This window comes from Ceratosolen solmsi, unplaced genomic scaffold, assembly GCF_000503995.2.
Source record: "Ceratosolen solmsi marchali unplaced genomic scaffold, CerSol_1.0 scaffold13, whole genome shotgun sequence".
Taxonomy (NCBI): domain Eukaryota; kingdom Metazoa; phylum Arthropoda; class Insecta; order Hymenoptera; family Agaonidae; genus Ceratosolen; species Ceratosolen solmsi.
In genome coordinates this window covers 7,517,983-7,536,089 of record NW_011948418.1, presented here as the reverse complement: position 1 = coordinate 7,536,089, position 18,107 = coordinate 7,517,983, and the positions used below count along the sequence as shown (strand labels likewise).

Here is an 18,107-nt window from a genome sequence, read left to right as displayed (position 1 = left end):
CGCGCAATTTTACACGTGGACAGCGCCGTACTCCCTCTCGTACATTCGCGGCTTAATTAAACGTCGGGTAATTCAGTGGCGGGTAGAGGAGAATAATTTCTTATTTCCGAAATAGTAGCGAATGAATATATCCACATTACAGATATGCTCGATGAAATTACGAGAATCGCCGTCGCTCAACGACGTAAACAATGTACTATCTATTCGGGTATTAAAATTCAAATGCGATATTGGAATTTGGTTTTATAATTTGCTTTGTAATAAAAAAAAAAAAAAAAAAAAAAAAAAACAAAGTCACCCGGATTCGATGAGTTCTTTTACTGGAAATTTATCAAGCTCGTATGCTGCAAGTACCTATGAAACATGAGAACTCTTGCACTTAGGAATTTATAAAGTTACGCTCGTCGTTTCATTTGGCCAAATATTTAATGTCTAAGAAGATCGAAAATTTGACAATCGACGCGACTCGTCCATTATCCTTGTGCAGTTACACTTACGAAATATCAAAAGCAAAAATGCTATTGTCGCTGTGATTTTACTTTTTCATTTTCGCATTAATACACACCTGTCCAAGATTGATCGTGAGATTAACCTCCTCGTATTTTTTGCCCCTCGATAACGGTGGCGACTGCCACCACGTTTCCATTCCATCGACGGCATATTCAGGGGGATGTCGTTTTTCGGAATCATTGGGATCGCAGTAGTCGCATTGCTGAAATTCATGAATCATGGATATTATTCGGTATTTTGGGGAAAAGCGGGAGAGGCGCGAAATTCGTGGTATTAAGGGAAATTGAAAGAACCGAGGCAAGTCGCGACGATGGTCTGGATGTTATCGCGGGGTCAGTTGTATCGGTCAGTCTTATCGCTTCCTCTCGAATCATTCGACGAAACCTCAATGAAACAACGCCAAGTTTGTATCACATAGAGGAGATCTTATTTCCCTATGCAGGGCGACATTACTCTGTATCAAGTATCGCTGACCATTAATCAGAAGAAACTACTTTGCGATAAATATTACGCGACTATTTCCCAACAGACCGAGGCTTTGTAAAGCCTTAACCGCGAAGATAATAATTATTACACGTTATTTTTGCTTTTTTCTCGATTTATATATATATATATATATATATATATATATATATATATATATATATATATATATATATGCCGGCACTTGTAAACTTACGAGAAGGACTCCGACAATGACGAATAAGCGAGGATTCACCGGCACCGATTATCGCTTTATCTTAGACCTTGAGAAAATATTTTGTCATAAAAATATGTGCCCTCTGGCAATTTCGTTATTTTCCACTCCTTCCATGCTCACGTACGTTGCAATTTCACCAAATACCGTAAAGTCAGCGTCTTTAAATCATAATCTATAGAGTCTATAAGTATCACGAGCGTCACCTATCTTTGTTATAAAATCATTCCTTTTGAAATTCAATATAATTTTCTGCCAACTTTTGTACAAAACGCCGCCTCGGCCAACGACGTCCTTATCGATCTTAGCATCTTTGCTAAGGCACATATCACGATTACCCCGTTTGATCCTAATGCTTCGCTCAGTGTAAGGACATAAGCAATCCTGGCCCCTAGTCTCTCTCATCGATTCCCAAATGAAAAATCGTCGTCGTAAAAGCCGCGCGGCATGAAACTTCCATTAAAACCTTGGCGCGCGTTTGGCGCTTTAAAATCAAACTCGCGGCCGTATCCCCGGGTACGCGGTCACGTGATCGAGCAAGTAAAATAAGAAAGCGCCGAGAACCGCGTCCCCAAGAGGATCGTTACCGAGTTCCCTGTATACGACGCGCAGGCTCTTCGTCGAAAAATCGGCAGCCGTTTCGTTTACTGAATTAGCGGCGCGCGTGCGTCGCCCAGCATCCAGTGTTTTACGCTTCCCATAATAGAACACCATAAATTTAGAGCCAAGTCCTCGCTCCGCAGAAGCGTAATATAAATAATGTAGATGCCAGGAGAGGGAAGGAGTAAGACAAAGAAAGGAAGACGTAAATACGTAGAGATGCAACGACGTGGAGATACGGAGAGGTATCGAGATAGAGAGAGAGAGAGAGATAGAGAGAGATAGAGAGAGAGAGAGAGAGAGGGAGTGAGAGAGAGAGAGAGTGAGGGTGTGGGTGAGTGCATGCGGGGAGGGTAGGGGATACCGGGGAGAGCGATGAAGAGAGACGAAGAAAGAGAGAAAGAGAGAGAGAGAGAGAGAGAGAGAGAGAGAGAGAGAGAGAGATAGAGAGAGACGAAAAGAGAGCGTAAGAGCGTGGCGCGTAGAGGGGAAGGGGCGGGGGAGCCGAGCACGGACGCTGTACCTGTCCCTGTATGATGTTCTGATTGATGTTGGCCTCCTGATCGGAGTTGGCCCCGACGAGCTGACAGTAGAGCTCCGGGCCGGCGGACTCAACGCCACACGTGGCCGACGCTACGATCTCCTTGCCCTCGGCCAAGTTGAAGGACGGCGGCGTCAGGATCTCGGCTTGACATCCGGTGAGTAAAGCGGCGAGCAGCAGAGCCGCCACCGCCGTCGCCGCCGACGCGGCGCCACGACCGCCCATTACCTAGCGGGTCCTCCTATCCCCAGCCTCCCAAAAGCAGCTCCGGCGCGCGTCTCCAGTGAAGCCGCGCGGCACCGGCTTCTCGCTGCGGACTGACGACGTCCCGACCGCTCGCCGACTACCACGACGCTTCTCTCGATCCACCTCCCCCCCTCCCGACGCTGCTCTCGATCCCCCTCCCCCCCTCCCGCCCCGCCGACCCAGCGCCACCCCCGCCCCCACATCATCGACTCCCCTCTCTCTAGCCCCGCACGTTCCTGCTCCTCCATCCCTCCCACCCTCACCCCTCCCCCCTCCCCCGCCCGCCAGCCCGCCGTCCCGCACCCCGTGACGCTCACGGGCCGACACCCCCGCCACGGGGAGTCGGGGAGGTACGACCGGTTTCCGCGAGCGCCTTTTTTTTTCGCGCCTCTCTTTTCGTTTCAGGGGAGGAGTGCGCGATTATAGACGAGCCGTCGCTTCGGGTGAGCTCGGGCCGAGGGGCCCGTCGAAGGGCCGATCGCGCGCAAAGACGATGCTACCGAGGGCCCGCGATCCTCGGCAACTGTATTTAACTGTTTTTAGCGGACGTCCATTGCGCCCTTGTCTTTCCAGGCACACGCATTTAAATTGACATACTTAATTAGACAAGCCGAACTCGGTCTTTGTCCGTGCAATTTTTGTAAAATGAAACTTTATGTCTTTAACTTTTACGAAGGCACGAGCAGATTTGGAAAGGAATGCTCGAGCCTTTGCTTGCAAGCCTTAGCCTTACATACATCTACATTTTGCCTTCAAATCATTAAGTTGACATTAGATTTTTATGGAATTTTTCTTTGTTTGTTTTTGTTCTTCCTCGGCCTCCACTTATATGCGAAACGGAAAAAGGTTAATTCAAGACAAACTATAGAGTCGTTTAGATATATATATATATATATATATATATATATATATATATATAACTGCCCATCCTGGGATTAAAGTTAAGATAATACCTTTTATATCAAATGCCTTTTAGGAATTATGATTTTTAAGCTCCTCGGAGGATACAGAGAATATTTTAATCTTATTACGAACTATAATCGTGCAATTTATTTAATCTGTCTTGTTATATGGACAGGTATACTTACCGAAAGTACTGTACATGTCGTTCGGAAGAATTTAAATAAAATTTCTTGCGCGAGTATTCAAGTTTTTAAAACGGGTATCTGAGATTGTGACTATAAATTAATTTTTCATCTCATACAATATATAATAAATGAAATCTCCTTTTCTGCGAAAGTAACAAAACTTAAATTCAAAGTAAAGCTAAGCGAACCAACGATTTTTGTTAAAAATGCTTCGATTTGATTGTTGCTAAAAGCGTTCGACCAAATATCAACATTATCGTAATGATTTGTTTTGTCTGAAATTTTACATTATGCGTATAGTAATAAAACCAATTGAAAATTAACCCTTAGTAGGATAAAACCTTAGTAGGTTTAACCCTTAGTTTAATAAAACTTGAGCACTTGTACTATAGGTTACTATAATTTGTTTCGTATACATTTTCTTAACAATATAGATTTTATTGATGATTAACCAACGATTTAATTATTTGTAATCTTTTGAAGCAGAATGTGATTAGGCGACATTTATTTCTGTATATATATATATATATATATATATATATATATATATATACATATTAATAATAAACGATAGGAGCATAATGACTTTAAAAATAAATTCTGCCATGAAAATCACACTGGCTGCGACACAGATGTTATCGTCGATTGCTCGAGTGCAATTTACGTCGACAATTCAGAAAAGTGCTTCAACAACGATAACTACAATTTATATCAGTGTGCTCGAGTACCCTCTCGAATACCTAAAGCACTTATCACTTGCATTTGACTGGGGAGCTCTCTTTATTGATAAATCGTGCGGTTTAAAGTTAGATCGACTAAGGGAATCTTTAAGATTCGCAGGGAAATCTATCTCTCTTATTAATGTGCCTTTATTAAACTTTTTTTTTTGAAAGATTCCGTTAAGAGACGAGTGTCACCGATACATCATCAAGTAACCATCATACACAGGCCCAATAAAAACTCCATGGGTCCAAATACAATTACTTGCATAAACATTATATATTCTCTCATAATCGCCGGATATTATCGCTCCATTACGTTATTCAACAATACCGTTTCGCTCTTCAATCGCTTCACAATACAATTAACCATCTCTCTCATTAAAAGATTTTTAACAATGGAATGTATGAGCTATTGCCGATTACAATCAAGATCCTGGCTCGATATTACACACTCACTGGTCAGATTATTTACTCTGCACCATAAGTCCCTGGCACATCCTCGGAGTGTCAACTACGCTCATTGGAAGGAGCGACGCTCAACTGGCTCGATAAAGCCCCTACTTGGTAAATATTTCGCAAATAGAACAAAACGAAACAAAAAAAATTAAATAATGTCGCTGCAAGTGTGTAGAGCAATGTATTCATTCCGGGAAAAATTATCAGCGCGTCTCCGCGCGCTAATATTGCCGGATGTTAGTCGTGGACATTTTAGAAACGAATGCTTAAAACGATCGGGCGATTCGTTTTGTAAATATAAGTGGCTCCGTGCAAAGTGACATAGCTATGACACGAATATTATTTAGCTGCGCGTTATTCCGTGCGATAATGCAAAAAACGTAAATATTTTGGAATGAGATGGTATGTTTTTTTTTTTTTTTTTTTTTTTTTTTTTTTTTTTTTATAACCTGATCGGTTGTGCGACTACTTAGAGAGGCTAGAAGCCTCAATGACGGCTGGCTAATTGCACATTATAATTCAGCTTAATATAAGTGCATTTAATAGTCTCGGAAACTATCGTTATTATATTTATATTATATTTATTGTGATGTTATTGTGATGTTATTGCTGAGTATGGCAAGGAGACCCGAGTAATCCATAATCGTGCCATCACCAAGGGATAGTTGCTAAATTTATTTGCAATTTAATGCGTAACGGTAAGTTTAAAATATATTTGTGTATGATATTAAAATTATTAAAATAGTTATGTAGTCAGTAATGACCTTTGTATATATATATATATATATATATATATATATATATTTAAAAAAAGAATTTTCTAATCATAATTAAAATGAAAATTATAAGAAAGGAGAGAGAGAGATATATACCCCCCCCCTCTCCCATCCCTTCCTCAGCCGCTACACACCCCCTCCCCCAAAAATTAAAGGCTTCCATACTGTTGTGGTGTAGAAACGCAAACGATTATCCAAGTTTAAAACAAGGTATTAAAGTTATTATTGACTCAATAAACTTCAAACATATTTATTACAAGATACTAAAAGTTACATTCGGCAATTATGAAGTGGATAAAAATAACTTTTAGTTTGACGAAGCGAGTTGCAATGGAATGCAAAAGCTAAAATAATAAACCCATCGCGAAGTGTGTTAAATATATCCTTTCCGGAATTGGAATAGATCGAAAGGCGTCGAATATTATGAAACATTGAAATTAATCATGCGTAATTTAGTTTCCGAGTTCAATTTCGAGATCATTAGTATTAACGACTTTTTTTTCACCATCTTTCCAGTTAAATTCAATTAAATTAATGGCTTATTAAACACTTGTAAAAAATAAAAAACATAAATTTGATACTTATTAGTTTGAGATACCTGATTCCTTGAAAAACCATGTAAGCTTAAAATGAGTTTTAAAAATAGCAAAGTATCCGAAGAGAAGAGAAGGTTCGATAAATACACACGCGCGCGCGCGCGCGCACCCACACACGCACACACGCACACCTAACTTTTATAATTTTTATCCATAAATACGCATATTTTTTTCATTTTTTCAAGATTTTGTTTTTTTTTCGTCTTCTTCCTAATTAAATTTTTCACATGTTTTACACATTATTGATTATGCTTTGTATTTGACGATACGGCATATTGAATTTCTTTAAATTCAATATCAAAATTCGTTATAACAAATTTTAATAATCCTTATTTTAGTAAACGGTAATAGTCGACTATTATTCTATGCATTTGTCACATTAACACAGGAGTAAAATAATTATATATATATATATATATATATATATATATATATATATATATATAAGAAAAATTATAGGAGCATTGCCAAATGTGAATAAACTTAATTGCCGTAGGATTTCAAGTAACGTCAAATTTTGCAAATGACGAGATCAGACGCTTTGCAGCGGTAAATATGCATGAGCAGCAGCAACACGTGACCGAGAATTTGCATTGTATGGCCGTATATTGTGTAGAGTTAAGTTCATGTCAAAAATTAGAAAATTTAAATTTCAAAAATAAGCTACTAGCTTCTGAATTGTAAGCCGAGTTAGTTGTGAGTAAGTCTTTGGAAATGATTTTATTCTTTAGACGTAAGTAAAAATTAATTAATTTATTAATAGCCATGTGAAGAAGTGTTAAGAATAATTAAAAGATAGAAAATTCGCTCAAGTCGCTGTAACGTGTGCTTATACACGATTGTGAACGTGAAAGTATCTTAGAAAAATTAAAATCGTCGCTATGAATCATTAAAAACGTTTTTTACCATAATTGTATCTATTTCAACTTACATTATCATAAATTCTCATGATAAATGAAATTGTTCTCTGCAATCAAGAAATACGTGATTGCAAATGCCCGTATAGTCGCACTAGCCATTTCCATTCGCAATACCATAATCGATTACTCGTTTTAAATAAAATTTCTTCTATTTTGTATAGCTTAGATGTAAGAACCTCCACGTCCAACAAGATCTAAGTAAAATGTCGTATAATATCGATAGTAGTATCGTCGTCTATCCTATCTATCTACTCAGCCCGTGTGGATGAGAATTTTAGGGCTGTGTGTCTGTGTATCCGAGACTATTAACGTTGCAATTCGGGGGTATGGTGCACTGTGCAATTTGTAAATTTAAATTCGGCAACTGATCTTTGCACTCGCAAGTGACGAGTACAACGACGTGCCATAAGGATATTGGTTTGATAAAATTGTCGAGCGCAACAGTTTGACATCGTCATTGAAGATTTCACGAATAAAAAGCTAATTTTTGTTTCTGAACCCACCTAAGAGATTAAAATTGTTGACTTGAATCCTTTCATTGGTTGAAAAGTTCTTGTTCCGGAAATAAGATATATGGCTTCATATTTTTAGATATTTCCACGTTCTCTTTATGTGCCGTACAGTCGAATTAGAAACTATTCAATATTAGAATTACCGACTTTCTGACCAGCTTATCGATAACAAATTTACATGATTTTTCGTGAATTATATTGTCAGAATTTTGTTTATTTACCCAATTGATTCGCGATACTGCGATCGGTTGAACGTAGTCTCAGAAAATCAGCTCGTAACCTCGGAAAGTCACTGCAATCACAGATATTATTGTAATAATTTATGGAATAATAAAACAACAAATTACAAAAATTGAAAAACATCTCTTATGAAATAAATGATAAATGATCTATTAACAATTTTGCTTTTCCTCAACTATTGTCGCATATACATTAATTTATTGCACAATAAGTAATTCGTTACAATTAATGTATTTTTTTTTTTGTCAACCTATAATAAAAATATACAACATTTTGATATTATTCAGTTTCATTTGATTTTTAATAACTTCTCGAATCTTAAATAAAACAATAATTACTTTAAAATCAAATACGTGCCAAAAAAAAAAAAAGATTGATTATAATTTATTCGAATACTAATAGCATTAATATTACGAAGGTAATTTAGGAACGAATATAAAAATTTTCAGTTACTTAAATAATTAATTTCATTTTCAATGATTTTAATTTCAAGTTGTTTTGTTTTGTTTTTTTTTTTCAATTTCTATGGTCTAGAATTTTAGAGAAAATCTAAAGTCTATCCAATGATATAGGAGTGGACGAGTGATATGATCCAAAATAGAATGACCCCTATGAAAAATAGATGATAATAAAGTATAGGTCAATCATTAAAAAGTAATGTAACATTCAAAATTTTTCATTAAACATACTTTCAAGAACGGCACGATGGAAGCAGTCCTTTTTCTTTCTTTTTGTCTCTTTCTTAAATTACAAATATATATTTGATATTATAATAAACACGTTTTGTCGCTCTATAATTAGTTAAATAATATTATCGAAATAAAAAATGTCCAATAAAGTTTATCTTCAGACCGATAATAAAAGAAAACTAGACTGTGAGCATGACGGATTATTAATCGTTACCGTATTTCCACAGACTTGAACTAACTTTTGCCTCAGCAAGGTAATAAATCAATTGAAAAACATTAATATTATAATAAATGATATGTAAATAAGTTTATTTTGTTAAAAATCGTCATTATATATATATATATATATATATATATATTTATATATCAATCGATAACAATTTCTATGATCTTTCTTCCTTATTTTTTTCAATATACACATGCAAATCCTCAGAATATATACACTTATTGTAATTTACATAATTATTATACATAGTTCAACTCTATTTTATATTATTTATTTAAAAAAATCGTTATTTTTTTATTTTTTTTTTTTAATATAAATATCGTTTCTTATAATCTTATAGCTCTTCAATCATTTATAGTATTTTTAAATTTAAATTAGACTTTCAAGCCTTCACAATCACTTTTACGTATAAATATTCAATGACACGACTATTATTCAATAAAAATGTGCAAACATATATTTAATTTAAATCATATATTCGGTAGTTATTCTAGATGAAAATTTGTCAAATATTCGACAATCGATATGTCGAAGAAACAGCAAATTGATTGATCGGATAATGATCCAGTCAGGAAAGTGATTGTTTTATCACGAACATCACACTATGGTGTAAAAAAAATGCTGTCTTCACCTTCCGCAACTAGTATCTATTTTATTAAAGTACGTTCAGTGCGTTTCATTACTTTATCTTATACAAGAAATTCTGTTCAAACATGTATTATCTTCGAAATAAATACATTAGGTTTATTACCTCTTACGTATTCATGTATTTTATTTCATAGGAAATCTTATTTGCTTATTGCAAGTTGTCACGTAATACTAAAATTTTAAATTTATGAATATAGTTTGTACGTATATGTAAACGGATACACTGGTTTGTCTCAAAATTTATAAAAATACGATATCTTTAATTGGTAGTTTAAATATTATATTCGAAATAAACGCGATTATATTAAAATTCTTCATAGATTGGCTTATTATAATTATAATAAATTGAATTATTAATATTTTTCAATGTATTAAAAAATATAAAACGTCATATATTTAAAGAAATAACACAGTATATTTCGTGTTATGTTATTCCGTGAATATTTTTGTCTAGGTGTCCACGTGCCTAAATATAAACTTGATGATGTTTCATTAATGTAAAAATAAAGAAAAGCGCGTTTTAAAAAATATAAAAATATTTTTCAACAGCATAGTGATATTTTGATAATCTATAAGAATTATTTATCGAAGAGTTAATTAAGAAACATATTACTAAAAATGATATATACATATTTACATATACAAATATATTACTAAAAATAAAATACACGATCAATATATGTATATATATAGATGAATAAATATTTGTAGTTTATTTTAGACACACACACACACACGCACACGCACACACACACACACACACAAACAAACAAACAAACAAACAAACAATTAAACACACACATATTAGAATTTTTTATATTATGTGTTTGTTTACAGTCACTCGTTTAAAATAATAAAATTTTATTACAATTATATTATAGTTTTATTTGTAGTTTAATTAACGTGTCAATGTGTATTTCACATTAACAAAAGCTTTAAGATAAGAAACATTCATTTTCACCCTTCTCCACTTTAAAGTTTATAAATAATATTTTAATAGTAATGTTATTGTATAGAATTCATAAACATCGGCTCGAACAATGTTAAACAGTTCATAAATTTTTTTAATTTATTGATAAAGGAACTTTGATTATTTTTATTACAAATTAATATTAATTTCTTAAGAAATTAAGAATGGAATGGATTTCAGTGTTTAATAATGTATCTTTATTTATTTATTTTTTTTGTAATGACATGTTCCATTATAAATTATTTGAATAAAATTTTTTCATTAACAGTCCTTAAATCAATAATGTAATAATAACAAGGTTTTTAAAAAAATATACTTTTAAAAATCTGTATAAGACTATAAATTACTTATTAATACAATTTATAAGATTAAATTAATTTTGTTTATTTAAAGCTACTGATTTCTCTGAGTGTTCAAATTTTTCTACCATAAACAGTCTTTTAAAGGTGAAACTAATGAAATAAAAAAATTTTTAACATTATTTTAGTTTTTATAACTTTTGAAAATACTTAATTTAAATGTAAAATAATATAATTAATTATTCTATTATGATACAATTAAAAACACTAAATAATCATACATTTATGCACAATTAAGTGTATATGGTAAACGAACAGATTACAAAGAATATTATAAAATTCTCATTTACTAGGGATATTTTTTTAAAAATTTTGAATATTATGATAGCTTAATAATCATAATATTAAAAAATGAAAAAACTATTAGTGAAAAAGTGTTACTTTATAAAATATAATTTAATTATATAAGATATTTCTTTAGCAATATTTAAATTTTATTATTTCAATAGCTACAAGATCATAAATTAACTGTTCATCATTTCTTTCAGAATACAAAATTTATGTAAGTGTAACTTTTCAACATTTTTATTATTTTATTTTTAATATACATGATTAAATACATAACCTTGTGTTTTGTTTTTGGATTTTATGCATCACGATAATGGATCACTTGTTCTTTTTTTTTTTGTTTTATAAAATAATTATCACAATTCTTATATAATACTAAAATTAATATTAACAGAAAAAATGTTCTGCATAACCACTTTAAAAACTAATTGAAAAAATTCTAAAAAAGAATATAACATTAAAAGACACAATGATTATAATCCAAGTAGAATGCTTTTTTTAGGCTAGCGACCACAAATAATGCTGAGGCATTTATGGTACACAATGCAAAAAGTCAGTGCTTCTCTCTTTGTTTAATAGAAAAATATAATTTCATGTGTTATTCAAATTTACTCGATACCATGAGCAAATATCATGACCAATCCTGGCTCGACAGTCATGTCTTCAGGCATGTGTGTGTTGTCACAATGTAAAACAATAACGGCTTGTTTGCCCGGTACTCTTTTGCAAACATAAGATTCATATTGACGTCTTGAATTTTGTCGAGTTTCTAAGGAATTTAATCCCGCAGGCCATTTTCGCTCGTGACAGTTCTCCATTAATTCGTTGATTACATGGGGTGGGCAATTGTACTCTGACAAGGTTCTTTTTATCATTGTCTATAAACAATTATCATCAGATTAATATAGATGTATTGAAAATATATTTCTTTATAAATCAATATTACTGTTTAATTATGTAGTACATAAGCTAATTTAAATGATTTATCTTAACGTCCATTAAAATAAATACATGAATTAGTTTGCAAGATTTATTATAATTCATGTAAATAAATAAATATATTGCAAATAAGTAAAATTTTCTATACGTTATGCTCAATTTCCAAGCATAATGATTATCAGAAAGTACATAGAACAACCAACGATATAGTTTGTAATATAATACCATTGATATAGTTTTTAATAATAAAACATTACCTGTAGGAGTTCATCGGGAGTGGATATCATTCCCCCCCACCGAGTCACTCTTGCTCTCGGCAATGTTGCAGACCACCTAGCTACTTCGTCTCTTTCCATTTGTTCCGCAATATCTCGCATTATCGGATTTGACACCCTCATAGCTCTCATAAAGTCTTTTAACAAATGAATTTCTCTCTTTTGTTCATTAAGTTGAAATTGTTGTTCACTTAATTCCCTTCTCATTTCCGTTACATTCTGATGCTGTGATTGAATTAAATTTCTCAATTCCCTCACGCAATTATGATTCTTCATTTCATCCTTAGGAATAATTAAACTACATCCTTGTTCACAAGTTATCGGTCTTTTTGGATTATATTCACATTCTTCCAAATGTGCCATTAGTGCATCCAATTTAATATCTTGCTGACAACCATGAACAAAGTTATCACACTTTATTCGTAATCTGGACAATAAATTTCGTAAAATTCTTGGTGCCGGTAATAATTGTGCCGCTGTTATTGGAGTGCGATCTAACGGACACGTTGGCTGTCGATTAATCCACTCGTTCATACAAAGTCTACAAAATGCATGTTCGCAATCCGGTGCCTGCAACAAAATGTTTTATAAATAAGGCCATCCGTTCTATAGTCAGCGAAAGCAAAATAACCATTGATTAACTTGGTTTAAAATTGTAATTTACGCAATCTGAAATTCTCATTCGACCAAGTAAAACAACTAATATACATACATATGCGCGTATACGCATATACATCTATGTGCATATATGAATAGCTACCTGTACAGGATCTTGTAAGACACCAGAGCAAATTGGACAAATAAGCTCTTCATCAACAGGACCTTGGAATCGATTGACATCAAAACCCATTTCTTATTTTATTTAAGTTTTGTAATCAATATTACTTCTATATCTTATTTTAAGCCAGCACCTCTGAATTATTTCACAGGTACTTGTGCGAATATTAAAATACATTATCAAATTGTAAAAACAAAACAGTTTGTTTAATGACCATTTTCAATGATTTCATTGTGTTGTAAGAATAATCAAAATTATATATATATATATATATATATATAATATATATATATATATATATATATATATATATATAAATATCTATATATATACATATATATATATATAAATATATATACTCATATATAAGTATAAACAAGAAGTTAATTATTAAAAACTGTATATATTTGAGTAGAAATAACAGCTATTTGTAAAATTTCATTATCAAAAACAGATATAAACATTAATGGTAAAATATCTCGGTAGCTCAAGACGAGCAGTGTTACATGTAACAAAGGAGAAAGATATTATCACAATGTTAAAAATGATGTTAACTGCTTTTACAATCGGCGATAATGTAGGCGAGCCATTATTTTAGTCACTCAAGTTTCTTAAAGGTTGCCACCGATAATCTTGTATTTCTCTCCCAGCGGCATCCGAAAGTCTTCGGTCCTTATTATTATTATTGTTATTATTAAAGTTATTGTTGTTGTAGTTGTTATCCTTGTCGTCGTTGTCGTTGTCGTTGTCGATGTCGTCGTCGTTGCTATTGTTGTTGTTGTTGTTGTTGTTGTTGTTATCGCAGTGACGAATAAACGAAATAACAGTCATCAAGGCACGTCGTGCAAACGTCTGTTTGCGCAGAAGAAAACTAAAATGAAGGAGTACCACATATGTAAACTACAGAAAGTCAAGTCCCTCGACAGTCGACATTCACATTACGCACACTAAAATAATGCAATACATGAAGGCGATAGTCATTGACACAAACACATGCGCGATCAAGAGAAAACATGCAGGTCGATATGTAGGCCGATTTTCAAGTGCACACAACTTTGATTCGATCGCTAGAAAGGCCAATTAATATCTTACGCCGTTTCGACATTTTATACGGCAGCTACGACGTAAGATACGCGACCGCAGCGGTTTTACGCGCACAAGGGCAAGTCAGAGCTACGTATAATACGGGCAGTGAGTGCGCACGGATGCGCGCGCAAAACGCATTCTTAAAGCGTAATTGCGTGTTTACGTTTTTAAATCGTTTTGAAATCCGACAGTCTTCAGATCGATATTGGACTAATGGCTAATAAATATTAATATTGATGCAGGAAAATCGTGATCATTCGTGTAATTACATGTGTACGTAATGAGAACAAAGAGTATGAAATATAATGCGATAATGTGAAATGGAAATCTATTTTTTTTACCACATAATGTGTGACAATCTTGATATCGAACTGAGCTTTTTGAAAAGATAAAAGTCTCGGTCCGGTCGATCATACTTTCCATTCGTGATGTTTCATTAATTGTATTTACATGTTTGATTTGTTATTACGCTGCTTCTCTATAAGTGTACTGATTTGTTTTCATTTGGTCGAATAATTTTGGCAAATAGTTTTTATTTAAAAAATTATTAGGAGAATGTATAAAAATTAAGCACCACGATCCTAATTAAATTTCTAAAAAAAAAAATAAACAAAAAAAAAACCTCTGTATACTAAAGCATATGTTACAAGTTACGAAGGTAAAGTTGTTAAAATTAAAAGAAAAAAAAAGAAAAAAAAAAAAAAAAAAAAAAAAAAAAAAAAAAAGTTGATAATTTCCACTCATTATTTTATAAGAAATAACAGCAATTTGTAAGCTAGGAGAAGAAATTTATAAATTTTGTCATTTAAATGTAGATATCTTTAGTAATTTTTCCAAATAGATTGTTTTTTTTTTCTTCTAAATACTGTAACATTAGCTCTGTACATTTTTTCTGCTTTCGATTATGTAAATATTATATAAGTGGTCGAGTATGTGTCTAGTAGCTTAAAATATTATAAATAGTTTCTCGTATAATGGCCTGTAAATCGAATGAAGAGGATAGAAGTCGCGATAAATGATCGAATTCTTTGATAAATATGATTAGTAGTCGCGTTTGTATAATGGATTCGCTGGCGAAGTAACAAAATTGTTCAATTTAATCGTTTCAATTTATTATGTTTATAAATTAAAAATTATTATAATTATAATACAACGTAATAATATTATGTTTATAAAATCTAAACACATATGATATAAGAATGTAAAATATTTGAGTTGAAATTAATAGCGATTAATAGGATGCTTTAATATTTGGCTAACGAAACATCAGATTTCACGTATTCATCGAATATTCTAATTAGCAATAATTCTATTACATATTCTATTACAATATTCAATTAAATATTATAATGCATAGAAACATTGTTATTTAGATTATGCTAATTAGATATAATTCATATTACATATAAAATATCTATTTCATTGATGCAATAGCAAATAATTTGCCCAAGTTTATAAACAATGTCTTTAAACTAAGATCGCATCTCGATTCTGAAAAGTTAAGAATTTCATAAAGAGTGGATGAACTTGTGACTGTGATATAAAAAATTTACTTAATCGTTATCGAGTGCTTGAAATTGAATCCATTTGTATTATTTTGAAACGTGAATTCTTTTTATACATTTAAGCACTGATTAGTATTAGTTAGTTGGTTAGTGTTTGTTACTTAGTTAATCTCACTTACGTCAAGTGTAATAACATTTGGCATCGTTTATGTTTTACTTGCTCCTGATCGATGCAAATATGCGGGCAATTCAAAGGATCCGCTATACGCGTGCATGAATTTTTTTTTTACTCTTGCGTTTAAATTACTTTAGAATGATCCAAGCCATTATTACTTAGCTTATCTGTGAAAGAAAAAAAAAATTAAATAACTTAGACTTAGTACAATTAAATTCTTACATTTTTAACGCGTGTGAAATGTTAAAAGTTTTGTTTCCTTGATATCGATCGTTGTGATTATTTCGCTCTATTAAATAGCAAATTATTTAGCTGAGCTTAATCCTCATAATCCACCTTAAAGCACACATATTTTATTTGTTTATGGCACTGCAAGTTCAATCCTTATTTTTCAAATTCGTTACAATGCTCTCTCTCTCTCTCTCTCTCTCTCTCTCTCTCTCTCTCTCTCGAGAATATGCGATGCATATTCTATAATATCCTCAAAATAATATTTACTTTGACCAATTAATATATGATTCCACTACTAATCAGTCGGGCATTTACACGACTATTATTACTCGCCCTTACAACTACATATCTATCACTGTTTCATAAAACTATCGCATTTAACGTGATTTTCTCTATTCCGTCTCATTTGAAATAATAGGCGAGGTGCCTTCTATTATCCAGTCCTCGGAATCTGATCGAAACCTTTCTTCGTTTATTCTACGCCTTTTGTGAGCGAATAACTTTTCCTATCTCACTCAAGCGTCGACTATTTGAATTATTTTACTTTGATGAATCCAAATTGCTCTTAATAAGGGATTTTATGAAGAAAAAAAAAACAGAAAAAAATTCCTCCATAAATTCGTGAAAACTAAAAGTAATTGTTTTCCGACCTTACCAGACGAGTTCAAAGGATCCACAACAGAAAGCTGCTATTGTGGGCAAAATTGCCAATGTTCTTATTTCTGAATTATAATATTTCCATTCGTTATTGACATTCATTTTCAATTATATAAGTTGCTCATAGCTTCATACGTACGTAGGTAATATTAATTAATAAGCGATTGAATCTTATCAGGGCTCTATTTCTAATTAAATTCTATTTTATTTATAAGGCTGATTTACAGAATACGAAGGCAAGTAACTTATTGTAAAAAGAAGAAAATATCGTGAAACTTATTTTCTAAATGCATTCGACATGTATGTTGTGTGCACTCGCGCAAGCTAATACTCGTTAACATGGCGGAAACTTTCCCTATAAATTCTATACCTTCTTACTTTTCGGCCTTTTCAATAATTCGTAAGGAGCTTTACGAATTTATGAATCTATGGATGTTATATTCTCTTATCAATTTATCGTTGAAAGTAAGTAGTTGCACGTAAGAAGAAATTGAATACACGACATTCTCGTATATTTTCATATTTTTTAAAAGCAATTGTGTTTTATATTATATATATATATATATATATATATGTTTTTTTAATTTATTTAATTATTTAACAACACTACAATTTTGTATTAATAATGGTCACACGCGAAGCAAATATTTTCACGCGAGAAATCATGTGCTATCATCAACGGGTAACGATTGGCTATATTGGATTCATAATTGGAAATTAAAATTCACGTTCTTTTTTTTAAGCTACTTATCATCGATGCTTCGTTAACTACTTGTTTGACAAATTGGCTTAGGAGTTCAATGCACACATTGTCAAAAAAAAAAAAAAAAAAAAAAAAAAAAAATAAATAAATAAAGAACAGACACTGGTGGTGTATAATTTTCATTCGAAGATACGCACTGACCGGGCATTAAAAATGAAAATATTCATTTAACAATTTCCATAACGAGCATTGCGACACCAAACGCAACGTCATTTTCATAGATTATTCATATAGAAAAGAACAAGTGAATCTAAGCGGTAAACATGAAACACGCCTGGAATACGTTAATTGCAATGTTGCGCAAGCGATTCTCCACGTTTTCATTTCATGCAGCTTAGCACATAGAGACGGCGTATTGGTGTTGCGAACATGTCGCTGTGTGTATGCAATGTCGTACACATCGACGTGTTTCTCGTAGGCGAATACTCGCATGGATTACCATCGAACGCCCGAATTCGTTTCTTCATGGATTCGCGCATGAAATCCGGTGCGCAATGATCGAGGACGGTTGATTAAACCTTGGAAAATCATTGGACATATTGCGTGGCTAATTGTCTCGATGATTTTATAAGTAATTATCACTGTATGTGGAATCATTTGGACTTGCTGTCGAA

General features: G+C 32.7%; 2 protein-coding genes across 2 annotated transcripts in view; both read right to left on the bottom strand.

Moving 5' to 3' along the window:
• LanA (laminin subunit alpha) overlaps positions 1-2,674 on the bottom strand; it is a 23,064-nt gene extending 20,390 nt beyond the window's left edge. The window contains exons 1-2 of the mRNA XM_011497046.1: positions 2,331-2,674; positions 566-712 (exon numbers count right to left, since the gene is read on the bottom strand). Coding sequence (XP_011495348.1) covers positions 566-712; positions 2,331-2,573 — 390 coding nt within the window. The 5' untranslated portion in view covers positions 2,574-2,674. The remainder of the gene's footprint in view (positions 1-565; positions 713-2,330) is intronic.
• An 8,658-nt stretch (positions 2,675-11,332) lies between these two features.
• On the bottom strand, positions 11,333-13,294 carry elgi (E3 ubiquitin-protein ligase NRDP1 elgi). Its single transcript, XM_011497044.1, has 3 exons — positions 13,059-13,294; positions 12,281-12,868; positions 11,333-11,962 (listed from the first exon to the last, which is right to left on the bottom strand). Exons 1-3 carry the CDS (start codon positions 13,146-13,148, stop codon positions 11,693-11,695), a joined length of 948 nt encoding a protein of 315 aa, XP_011495346.1. The 5' UTR covers positions 13,149-13,294; the 3' UTR covers positions 11,333-11,692.
• Positions 13,295-18,107: the final 4,813 nt, after the last annotated feature.